Source organism: Ascaphus truei, chromosome 4 (genome assembly GCF_040206685.1).
Source record: "Ascaphus truei isolate aAscTru1 chromosome 4, aAscTru1.hap1, whole genome shotgun sequence".
Lineage (NCBI taxonomy): Eukaryota > Metazoa > Chordata > Amphibia > Anura > Ascaphidae > Ascaphus > Ascaphus truei.
Genome location: NC_134486.1, coordinates 79,681,420 through 79,694,390, shown reverse-complemented (window position 1 = coordinate 79,694,390; position 12,971 = coordinate 79,681,420). Strand labels below are relative to the sequence as shown.

General features: G+C 41.2%; 1 protein-coding gene across 1 annotated transcript in view; it reads right to left on the bottom strand.

Moving 5' to 3' along the window:
- The window catches only part of DNAAF10 (dynein axonemal assembly factor 10), a 13,386-nt gene extending 583 nt beyond the window's left edge, over positions 1–12,803 (bottom strand). Inside the window, exons 1-7 of the mRNA XM_075596089.1 lie at positions 12,412–12,803; positions 6,119–6,219; positions 4,937–5,067; positions 3,737–3,838; positions 3,223–3,338; positions 2,684–2,818; positions 2,336–2,433 (exon numbers count right to left, since the gene is read on the bottom strand). Coding sequence (XP_075452204.1) covers positions 2,336–2,433; positions 2,684–2,818; positions 3,223–3,338; positions 3,737–3,838; positions 4,937–5,067; positions 6,119–6,219; positions 12,412–12,600 — 872 coding nt within the window. The 5' untranslated portion in view covers positions 12,601–12,803. The remainder of the gene's footprint in view (positions 1–2,335; positions 2,434–2,683; positions 2,819–3,222; positions 3,339–3,736; positions 3,839–4,936; positions 5,068–6,118; positions 6,220–12,411) is intronic.
- Positions 12,804–12,971: the final 168 nt, after the last annotated feature.

The following is a 12,971-nucleotide window of genomic DNA, read 5'->3' as shown; positions in this document are numbered from 1 at the left end:
TAGAAAGGAGACAAAGTGCTTTAATAAACCAGTCTCTGCAAAGAACACATTTACTGAATCACAGATATCACTTGCCAGTTGGCCAAAGCAAAATTATCAGCATGGCAAAAGAATACATTAATGAATTACAAGTTAAAACTACTGTCAAATATTGCTCATATTTTATCTCAGCAATTAACAATAATGCAGGAATAATGATCATACAGTTACCAAAGTGGGTGGATGTATTGTATAATTGCAGCTAGTGAAGCATACACCCAGTGCAGATAAACGCTCAGAGCTGGAATTACTTTTCTTTTCAGTAGAAACATATTTTTGCTGTTTATTTTGAACGTCCAACATTGATAAAGTGTGTTGCTATAAGACCACGATTTTCTAACTACCAGACCACATGCTAAAACTAGTGCATATTGCTTTTAGTGACAGATTGTGTTCCAAGGGGGGAGAAAGGAAGGATTGGGAAAAGAAGCATAAGGTTGCGTCCATACTGGTTCCGACGGCGCAAGCGCCATCCAAATCAATGGAGGCCAATGCGCATAGTGCGCGCGTACATGAGCGGCGAGGCGGCCCATGCGTGGCGAGACGAAATTGTTTGTCTTTGCCGTGTGACAGCCGGGTCACGTGAGCGGTTAGCCCAATGAGGGAGAACCAGCTCCGTGCCGTCACGGTTGCACCCTCGACACACCTCCCCGTTGCCTCTGCCCGTGCTGCCGGCGAGCGTGGCGCCGCGCGTGCACACATTCACTATGGACATGCCCCAATACTCATGTATCAGGGAGAGCTGCACCTTCTGCCGGATTTACATTTTTGTTATACTAGCATGTATCTACACATGCTTATCTGTTTGTATAGCATGCCATTACTATACAGTACTATGGTTTACTAATCATATATTCTTCTACTTACATTGCACATGTATAGGATTTTTCAGTTGTTTTTTTTATATTGTTGTACTTTGGACTGTAAGACCTCCATAAAGAGGTCAAAATAAGAGACCGAGGAATGTGATTAAACTGCCATTATGAACCAGGAAGGGATGGGTTCATTTTTTTTAATGCACGGACTTTGAAGAAGATAAGCACGATGTCTAATAAAAGTATAGGCAAACACACCTGCATGAAAGTGGTGAGAACAGCACAAAGTTTATCGCTAAACTGACCTTGGCTGTTGACAAAGATGTTTGCTACATAATTAGCTGGCAAACCAAAAATCTGCTAACACAGAAACAAGACCACCCAGCTCTTGCATAAACCACAGAATGAAGAGGAAAGTGCTTACAAAAGATAAAGCATATGAATAACACTGTGGATAATACTGGACACGATACATAAAGCTTGGCCCCCTGCAGATGCACTTACCAGAACTCCCTCCTACTGTCCCTGTACGTTCTCCCTACCTACCAATTAGACTGTAAGCTCCTCGGAGCAGGGACTCCTCTTCCTTAATGTTACTTTTATGTCTGAAGCCCTTATTCCCATGATCTGTTATTTATTTGATTACAACGTGCATTACTACTGTGAAGCGCTATGTACATTAATGGCGCTATATAAATAAAGACATACAATACAATAAAGCCTGGGTGGAATATGACATGTGTATGATGTGGTGTGAATGATGTAGGGTTAATGTTGCTTAGAAGTATATATACACTGGTACTTAGAGAGCAATTCTTTGTCTAGACCAGGGTACTTGTCCTTGTCACAACGGGGAGCATAGCTGTACCATTAACTCCAATTGTGCTTAAAGAAAACAAAATCGACGTTGAGAAACATCTTTGTGTCAGGCTCGCCTTCCTTCAAGTGGCCTTTCACTAGTAGGAAGCAATAGTAGCAAACTAAAGCACATCAGGGCACAGACTACTAAATAAAGTGTAATGGGATGAAAGGAAGTTAGTGGTGGCTAATTCCTCCTTTGCGAGCACCAATAGTTGCAAGCTTGTAAAGATGACGTTTCAAAGAAATGTCCACCTACACCTCGTGCAAAAGTCCACCTACAGCGAGTAGCAGCTCGTGCAGGTGTTGCATGGTTTTAGGTAAATACACAAAAGAGGATGGGATCCCCTAAACAAGGGGCAGTCCCAGGTAAACCTCTGCAACCATGTATCATTAAGCAAATTATTATTCATGCAACAATCACGGTAGAACAGGGGTGGCCAACTCCAGTCCTCAATGGCCATCAACAGGACAGGTTTTAAGGATATCCCTGCTTCAGCACAGGTGGCTTAGTCCTTCTGACTGAGTCACTTGTGCTGATGCAGGGTTATCCTTAAAACCTGACCTGTTGATGGCCCTTGCTAGTTGTCAGTTACTTATAGAGGTCAAATTCGGTCACTTACTATTTCCAAAGATGGAGATTTCCAGCACCTCCAGTTGTCATGAAGACATCTCTGTTCTGAGGCAAATGTCGAACTTGCCACATAGTGGATTTGTGAGCCTAGTTTAAAAAAAGGGTTCACATACATGTTACAAATCACAAAAACCTCAAGCAGCAGAGAAACACTGACATTTGTTGTTTCTTTTATAGAAAATCCAAGAAATTGGATTGACTACCACAATTTTGGTAGCGCCGTCGCGCCATCGCGGTCACGTCCACAATAAGCGCCGGCGACAATGCATTTGTTTTGACGCAACGTGGTGTCGCTGTCACTATAAGTGCAGCCTTAGAAGCAAAAAGGTTAAATTACCTTTTCTGAGACGGATGCAAAGCCTTTTGTTGGGTGCTGCGTCCTCATGTCAAAAACATGAAACTTTCCTTCCAGCGAAGTGGCAACTAATTTATTCATAATGATGTCCTTTCTATCGAACTCCACACTGCAGACCTACAAAAAGCATCCATTGGAGAGGCAAAATAAAACTCCTATATTACACGCAAGATCTTGCGATACCTACAAAGTAACATGCAATCCGTAGAATATATATATACATATATATATATTTTATTTTTTTAATAGCTATAAATAAAAAACGTGACTGAGGGTGTAGGAATGTGTATTCCTAATAAATAAATAAACAAATAAATAGTGGAGTGGGTGTTTGTGTGTCTTTCCTACTCCCAAGCACGGAGATCTTCCTTCACATACTGTGTAGGGGTCTTAGTGCACCATTGTTTCATTTTAATGAAATGGAAAAATTATATTGTCACTTTTAAATCTCACATACAGGTCACCGTACAGTCACAAACACCCCTCCCACACTTCTGATTATATGAAAGTGATGACCTTACCCCATTTTTAATGTTGGTCTCCCATCTGACAGACATGTTGCACAGATCAAACAGTTTAATGTCACCATTGTCATATCCAGCACATACAATGCGCTCTTGCTGATTGAAGGCATGGCCTTAAATAAAAGACATTTAAGAGAGACATATTTTGAATTCAGGGTGTATTCAAACATCACACACGTCCTTTACTTGTAGAAGTACCTAATATATGTTTTTGTAAACACAAGGGTGTTTGAACACTATGAAAACTAAACAGCTTTGCTCTGATAGCATATTCTGTACGTAGCTGATTTAGGCCTGTGTCAAATGAATGTTAGGATTCCAAATGAGATGTACAATGCAAATCATTGAGTAGTTTTTAGCCTGCCCATGCTTAGAGAATAAAGGTTTTAGGTATGCTCTGCTTGACAAAAAAGCCAATCTGTGTCATATCTCAAATGGATTTGTATAAATGGAGCAGTATCGTTACAGTGTCAAATTAACTATAAAACTATCTGAAATTATTATTACTTACCAAATGCCACTGCCCAGCAATCTCTCTTTGTTTCTCCTTCCATTGGTTCCATATTAGCAACAGGGGTATCTTTTTGCCTTGTGTCCCACACCTTCACTGTTCCTAAAATAGCAGTTAAGAAATATCCAACCGTGAGAAGAACGGTATGTAGGACTATTAGACAATGGTTAACAAACCGCCGTGTTAAATAGGTTAAGAAAAATTCTGACATTTCCTTTTTTCACTTACAAGAGGGACTCTTGTAATCAGACAAGATAGCATTCCCCACCCACCCCTGATGTAGCCGGAACAACGCCAGTGAAACGCGTAGGGGCGCCAGTTTTGGACCAAGCCTTGCTTTCGCACCCCCCCCCCCCACTGTGTCATCACTTGCCTCCGACACCGCAACACCCGTCACAGCTTCAGCGCGCAGCAGAAAACGCCGGAGGAAGCAAGAGGCAGAACATCATAGGGACCTCTGAGCAATTTCTATATGCTAGTTAATACTAACATGCGCGTGAGTGCAATACGGTTTATATATATATTTTTATATTATTAATAAAAATGGTATCACACAATTTGGGACGCAGATGCAGATCATTTACTTGCTGTGGAACAAGAAGCACCAATCCTCCCCCTTCCCACATTGCACCTGGGGACAGATTAACAATATGACTAAAACCTGGAAGAACTTACTAACAAAATAAGTATAGATTTCCTTACATATAGGATTTTTATTAACCCATTGCACTAACTGTATATGATTTTAATAAAACAAAACAGTTGAATTGATTTGACTATATAGTGGGGGTTTTTTTTTTATTACTTTTCCCCCCACTAATTTAAACCACATTGGGAGATCTGCTGGTGCGTTACTTTATCACTTTATATTGAGGGCCACTGACTAAATTAGATTTTCATGTCGCTTGTGATCTTAGGTGACCTCATGTCTGACAAAAGAGCTGCAAAAATAAATCATTTATTCAATGGTGAATCATTCATATCCCACTTGGCACAGGAGCCTTTTCTTTACATTCCTATTTTTAATGTGTTTTCTTCACTTACAGCGCGTGATTGATAGGTTGAGTTTTCCTTCTTTAGGGTCTAGAGGTGCCAGCCATAAATGTCAAGGGCATAGAACACTTTAAATCAACGGAGGTGCAGAATTATACTTTGGAAACATTTCGCCATAAGAAGCCCAGCAATAAAGAGGAGATTTACCGTCACGGCTCCCGGTGACAATTTCTGGGGCTCCGTCCCCAATGCCTAAACCCCCCACTCCATCTATACAGTTTATTATTTCCTTGTGGCCTTTCACAGAGTACACTGGAGTCTCAGCAGCTTCCAAATTCCTAGAGAGACAGAGAAATATATGATTCACCAACGATGTACGTAAACAGAAACATTTCAAAGCACACAGAACGGGTGTCCCTTCAATGCTTTATTATTTGATGGTTTAAAGCAGGGGTGGCCAACTCCAGTCTTCAAGGGTTACCAACAAGCCAGGTTTTCAGGATATCCCTGCTTCAGCACAGGTACCTCAATCAGTGGCTCAGTCAAAGACTGGAGTTGGCCACCCCTGGTTTAAAGAGTCAAAGAATATCTCCTCATACAGTATATGGAAATTGCAGTTTTTATGTGTTATAATTTAGTACCACTATCTAGGGTTTTTTTCTGGAGCTTTATATGAAGTGCATGTGTCTGACATCTGTCAGGGCTGGCAAGCAGCAATATAATACATCAGGATATAGAAGATTATGACTGAGCCGCCAATTGAGCCACCTATGCTGAAGCAGGGATATCCTGAAAACCTGGCTTGGTGGTGGCCCTTGAGGAGTGGCGTTTGCTACCCCTGGCTTAAAAGTGTAGGAGGCCTGTCTTAAAACACACTTAGAATAGGTATAAGCAGGGCTTATTTTAGATACTGCTAACCAAATTCCCTATAACAATGGTACTTATAAGACATAATTACCAAGGAGTCGCAATGTTAAGAGCCAATATCTTACTCTGCGATAACATTTAGCCCCTTGGTTTTTGAATGTCTTGAAACGTTTCTAAAATGTTAAGATTTTTCATTGCAACGTGTTAAATTATTTGTCATTTTCACAGCGCTCCCTGGAAGTCATCGAAATGCAGCAAAAATACATTTATGTGAAAGTGAGAAATAGGCAGCATAACCATTAAAGATTTAGCAAATCTATGCATGATGAACCAGTGCAACATTGTACATCACTACTGTGTGCTACATTCATAGTTATTATAACAGGAGTACACCGTTCTAAGGAACAGATCATTCTATTAGCAAAATATCATTTGATTCCCAGTTACCAGCTAATGCTTAAGAGAAACGAAGTGAACATTTGTCTGGGTGTATTATGTCTGGCTACTAGAGAATTTTCTCACCATACATTGAGGTTTCCATCAAAATCACCAGTGGCTAAATGTCTTTGCTGTAAAGAGCTTGCACCAAATGTTCCACATTTGAGAGGTTTTGCCTTTTCAATCTGTAGGATATACAAACAAAGTTGATATAGAATATTTGACAAATATGCCCTTTTATGATTTATCTATGAGCAAACAATGACATTTCTCCCTCTATCTATGTAGGCATACTTATGGCACGAGAGGGTTAACACGCATCCACTCACCTTCAGACCATTACAATCATTTGCTTTTACTTCTATTTATTTTCCTAAATTGAATGTATGTGCAGTATGTATGTATGTTTTTATATAGCTCCATCCAGTTACATAGCGTTTCACAGCAGTAATACACGTGACATAATATTATAACACATAATGGGAATAAGCGCTTCAGACATAAAACAATAGGAAAGGGAGTTCCTGCCCGAAGAGCTTACAGTCTAAGTGGTAATTAGGAAGCACTTACAGAGACAGTAGGAGGGTGTTATGGCGAGTGCGTCTGCAGGGGGCCGTGCATTTGCGATGTATAGCATCAGCCAGCTGAGATACCCATGTACTTCGTTAAAGAGGTGTTTGAATGAAAGTTCTTATTGTTGCTTTCGCGACACGCTACCCAACATTTAGTGGCTCTTTTTACCATTCCAAAAAAAGGTCACTTATCCATGAAGTTCTAAAAAGATGTCCTTGTAATAACATATATTAAAACAACGGCCACCATTCAATATGCTGTGAAGCCGCTTCCCAGTTCCAGAGAAGAGATCAGCTCCATTCAAATAAATGGGACGACAACCTTCTCCAGTATCAGGGAAGCCACCTCACAGTACATTACAAGCCAAAGGGAAGACTCACTCAGCGCAGATAGGGGTATTGCACCCCAATGCAGTGTTAACTGCTACTCAATCAAGTCAATGCCAATGAACACCCCATCTGGATGCGTTACCCTGCATCAGGGCTTAGTGAATCCCAGCCCATTAGTGAAAAGTGCTATCCACACTGCCCATCTTAGGACATACATCATTAAGTTATTGTTCTTCTTAGAAGTCAGCTGGGCTCAGAAGTGTTTACGCATCTACCCAAGGTGCCAGCTGGCCTGGTAAAAGCAAGAACGTTTTTGTGTAATGCTCCCTGTAGGATTGAGCTTTCCCCAAAGCACCTGGGACAACTAAATCAAAACAGATTATTAAGTCTACGTGGAGTTTCTTTGTTGTTGTTTTTTTTTAAAAAGGAACAGGCCTTCAAGGTGGTAAATGTAGGATCAAAAGAAGAAGCTCTCATGTTAAGAGACGCAGGTATTTTGAATAACATCACCTTTTTAACTCATTCACCACAAGCATGTCACCGTTTCATATTGGCGATAGTTGAAAGGTTGAACACTTACTAAATGGTGCTAAGTCGGAAGGAAACCTACTGAAACAGGCAATAGGGGTGTCTTATGTTACCGTAAAACAAACAAAAAATACACGAGAATGTTTTAACTTTTAATGTTTCTAGGGCAACCAAATGCTTAAAAGTGTTTCTGCTTCTTTCCTGATCAGAATGTTTACATCTACAGGTAAATTGTCAATGCATGTTTTTTATTTTGTTCTTTATGTGTAAAGTAATTATGTGGTCATCTTTATAAAGGTAGGCATCAAGGTGCAATCCCACTTAGCCGGACAAAAAACTACCTTTTGTAGAGACCTTAATATAATTGGCTTCATTAAACTAATCTAACATTGCTAAAGATAAATATTTGCTTTTGATTCTTTGTAAATTAATTACACATTTGATTACTTAGGTGCCTCTGAATTGGTGAGAGTTTGCTTTACCCTTAGGCCCGTAATATAGTGGGTGCGCGCTGCTGTGAGCGACAGGCTTGGAAGGTAGTGTGTGTGTGTGTGTGTCACTGTGGAAGCTGTGTGTGTGTGTGTGTATGTGTATTAAAAAAAAGACATGCTGTTAGAATAAATTATTTATTAATATTGTGCACACACATACATAGCGGCGCGAATATTTACTTTTCGGAGTCTTCCCTGCTATTGCCCGGCTCCACGCTCACTCCCGTGCGCGTGCGCAGCCCTAGTATACAATGGCTGGCTAACCACAGCCAACTATAACTGCCACGCGCCCACTATATTACGGGCCTTAGGTCACTTTGTCCTGGTCAGAGAGGAGTTAGTTGTTGAAGACACAAAATGGAGTAGACAGGGGAAAACAAACCCCTCCCAGGTCTCAGTTCACCATGTTAAATGATTAAAAAGTACTTACAGGTATCAGATCTGGGTAAATCACACAGATCCCACCCCTTAACTATAAGTCACTGCCATTTGGTCCTAAGAAGGACTGCTCCTTTGAACAATTAAGAGGGCAGCACGAGGAGTAGCTAGTGAACTCCATAGGACCCGATCATTTTTTTTATTTATTAATTTTCTACAGGAAACATAAGCAAAATGATGACTTCAAGGGGTACATTAATCTATCTAAAGAAGCCGATTACCTTGGCATAGGAGACACATACAGTTATTGAAAACTTTTCACACTATAATTAATCTCTTAAGAACACACGTCGGCCCCAGAAACAGAATCACAACCTACAACAGTTGTACATGTTTACGAGGACCCATTTTCTCGGGTGTGATGTCGCTGTGTGTTGAGCAGGGCCTTACCGAAAGAGCGGGCCCTATCCACTCTCTTTCGAGAACTACTGGACCTCCCAATAGGAGTGGGATAAAGAAAGAGGAAACACCTGACTAACACATCTCATTCAGGGAACATGTTCAAAATGTAAAAACAAAACAAATCTTAATTTACCAAGAAAAGTTGGCAAAAAGCTCACAGGACTTCCTGCTTCCTGAGATACTTACCGGGGCAGATAGCGCTGGTACTTCATGGAGGTTTAAATCTCTTGTGTTCACGCGGATAAAAAGAGAAGCCGCAATAGACGACATCGCAGCTTCCTATTAGCCCGCGTCACGCGGGGGATTTAAACATCCATTTTGTTTTGCCTGGAGGGGACAGTCCCGAGGCACCTTTCCTGGTAAGTGTCTCGGTAACCAGGAGGGACTCTCTAGAGATTAAATAAATTAAATTCAGCTCTGAAGACCCCCTTATTCCTTTACATGTAAAAAAAGAAGAAAAAAAGGGGATAGGGTGGCAAAAAAAACAGGGGGAACTGCTCCCTTAAATTTGTAGTTTTACATCTGTGTGTGTAATTTACATGAAAAGGCCTGAAAGTCTAAATGCAAAAAGCAGGACAACACATTTTACAGAATATTATAATACTTATAATTACTATACAGAATACTATAATACATACTGTACTTGTTTTGTTAGGAAACCAAACTTGAGTGATAAGTATCAGCAAATTCATTGTCACCGTGTTGAGGGGTGCGTTATAAAGCAGTTTGCAGATAATTGATAGCTTATAAGTGATACCTACTGAGAACGTCACACTGACGGGCGCGTCAGGGTGAAAGTTAAGGCAGTGTGAGAGAAGGTGTAGGTAAATGTAATTTGCTTTGAAGGTTTTCTGGCACCTCAGGGACACCGTAGCAGTGGACATTCACGGGTGACGTCAGCGGAGGAGTTGATCGAGCGTTGATCGAGTGTTCTCCGGCAGCAATTCTTCACGGAGCACAGAAGCTGATCCTCCCTCAGAAGCAGACGTATTGCACCCCACGGCGAACGGCTGATCCGGCGGAAAAGACCTTTAAACCAGTGCACATGTCCTATTCACTTCTGGTGAGTAGGATTCCAATTTTTATCAAGGCGGAGCAAGTTGGAAGATCTATTGGTCTAGTGCCGAGGCACTCATATATTTTATGTGTAACATTGCATTTTTAATGGTTATTTTTATATTGTAATAAATTGCTCTTTTTTCATCTATTTTCCTTGGGTAATGCACCATTGCAGGCTTTCTGCATGTTTTGTCTTCCTCTTTTCTCCTGAGGTCATTGGTGAAAAGAAGAATTGCGTCCTCTATCCACTCCATATCCTTTCCTCAGCGCCAGAGGTTGCCTTTTTCCACAATTCCAAGTCTGGGTGAATGATACCAGAACAATCTCTTTAGGCAGCTCCAGGACTACCTATTGGACACTTTATCTAAGGTTGCTTTTATATTATTATTTGTTTGCATAAGCGCTGGTTTTGCACCTATTTTTTCACTATACAGAATACTATAATACATACTGTACTTGTTTTGTAAGGAAACCAAACTTGAGAGATAAGTAACAGCAAATTCATTGTCACCGTGTTGAGGGGTGCGTTATAAAGCAGTTTGCAGATAATTGGTAGCTTATAAGTGATACCTACTGAGAACGTCACACTGACGGGCGCGTCAGGGTGAAAGTTAAGGCAGTGTGAGAGAAGGTGTAGGTAAATGTAATTTGCTTTGGACTTCGGGCAGGCCTTCCTACAAACTACATTTGAAGCTCTATGAGGCAGGAAACAAATACTGTACTACTTTTCCCGCACTTTGCACCATATACATCCCACACACATATTGAACTGATCAGGGACAGCACCTTTAACCCTGTGCTACCAGATGTTGGTTAGAAATGCATGGAATATTTGATATATATGCATATTTAATAATATACATCTAAGTGTTGGACGTTTCGGCCCTTACCTGGGATCTCTCTCTTGAGAAAGGTTTGAGGTAAGGACAGAAATGTCGACCACTTAAATAAATGTAATCAACATTTAAAGAAGATCACATGAGTGCTTCCTAACTTTATTCTGTCATTAATTACACATGCCACAGTTTAATTATTTACCAATTTGGGAATAGACTTCCAGTTGTGTCCTGATTGCCACACAGAGATTGGCGATTTCCAGATGTCCAATTGATCTGTTTTAAGCCACTCATACTGTAAGTTTGTGCGCCGTTTTTACATGTGGCTATATATGGGTCCTCACATAAAATGGTGTCGCGAAAAAAATGGGGAGCGCAGTTGTCACCGTGTATAAGAAGCAAAACAGTAGAACATAATGCAATAACGTCCTTCAACTGAAGATGATATTGCTGTGCAATTTCTATGAGATGGGGGCGCACATTTCTTTCAAATTAAACCAGCAATTCCCAAATCTTTGTTTGGTTAAGGGTGGGTAGGTGTTTAACCTGGAGACTCGTGATGTGGAGTTCTACAGATTCTCCAATGGTGTGGTGGTCTCAGAATAGACAGAAGCAAACCACGGTGTGAACTGTACCAATAGGTTTTATAAAATAATTAAAATATACACTTACATAGTGTTAATAACGCATAGGCATGTAGAAGTATAGCTGTCCTGGACTCAGCGACCAAACCGGCCGTCTGGGATCCGACGTCTCCTCCTACGACACTTCCAGTTGTCGTCACTCCCAGTTGTCGTTGACTCCTGATGAAGCCAATTGCCAGGCGAAACGCGTTGATTTGACCACAATGCCTGCCAGAGATCTGCCCAAGAGATCCGGATTGTATTCTGTTTCCGCGAAACCAGAAGGGACGACAACCGGGAGTGACGACAACCATATACATATATATATTGTTTGAGCTATCATTCAGTCCCTCCACACTAGAAGCTCCTTGTTCCCTCTTTTTTCTTCCTCACGTTTAATCACTGTATCTTAAGAAAGGTCCATTACAGCAGGGGTGCGCAAACTGAGTGTGCGCAAACTGGAGGGCGCACTGCCTGAGATTCTCTGCGGGGGGCAGCGGTTACAGAGGCCACACACGCTTCCCGAAGGCATTTAAATTAAATACAGGGGGAGCGGCGAAGGCCTTTGTAACTTCACTTACCCTGGCTCAGACGCCTTCTGGTGACGTCAGAACGCCGGAACCAAGGTAAGGAGGAGGGGGAAAAGATGCCTTGCAGGGACCAAAACATTGATGTACATAAATTTAAAAAAAAACATATTGCATCTTAATTAAAACAACAATCTGCTCAACATAAAAAAAAGTAAGAAGGAAAGTCTCCTTTTTACAATTACAAAGTATATTTGCTGCGGTTTTTAGAACTTCCTCCCTTGTTGAATTATGGAGATATCAATTGCCTCCCTGGCAGGTTACAATGGCCACTGTCATTCACACCACATAGGTTGCTATAGTAACAGCTGATGCCAGCGAAATAATAAACTGGTGAAAACTCAACAAAAATAAATACAAATACGATTTTTCTAAGTTAGACACAGATCAGCACAGCATGAACCCTCAGGTCATAGTTTGACTTCATTTTTTTTGTATGGGGTGCAATTGCTGTTTTAAAGTGGGTTGTTTCACCATCGCCCCCCGAACCCCCACCGCAGTAAGAGCTGACCTCTCGGACGAGCTGGGCCTCCCCGTGCTGGATCTCGTAGATCTGCAGGATCCCGCCGCCCCGGGCCAGGTTCCCCAGGCACACGAACTTCGCGCTGCATGGGATCCACTTGCAGTCAAACAGCGTGTAGTTCACCGACTTCTGGGCGTGAATGATGATCTGAGGTTTCTCCAGAGGGGAGGAGAACATGATGCACTAGTGACGATACAACAGCTTCTATTATATATATATATATATATATATATATATATATATATATATATATATATATATATATATGTATATGTATATATGTGTGTGTGTGTGTATATATACTATATATATGTGTGTGCAAGTCTCACACCACTGTAACTAACACGGGGGAGAGGCTCCTCCCACTCATACAACCGTCACCAACCAACGTTCCCAGGACCCCAAATGTTTAGCTGTCCCTTTGTACGCCTGATATAAAAGTAGCATTTAAAGAAATTTTAATGTCCTTGTTTCCTTCGTATTGATATACTGCGTTGGCTACGCGCGGTGGGAAGTGAGGGCGATGCGCACGTCAGCACCCAGAGACC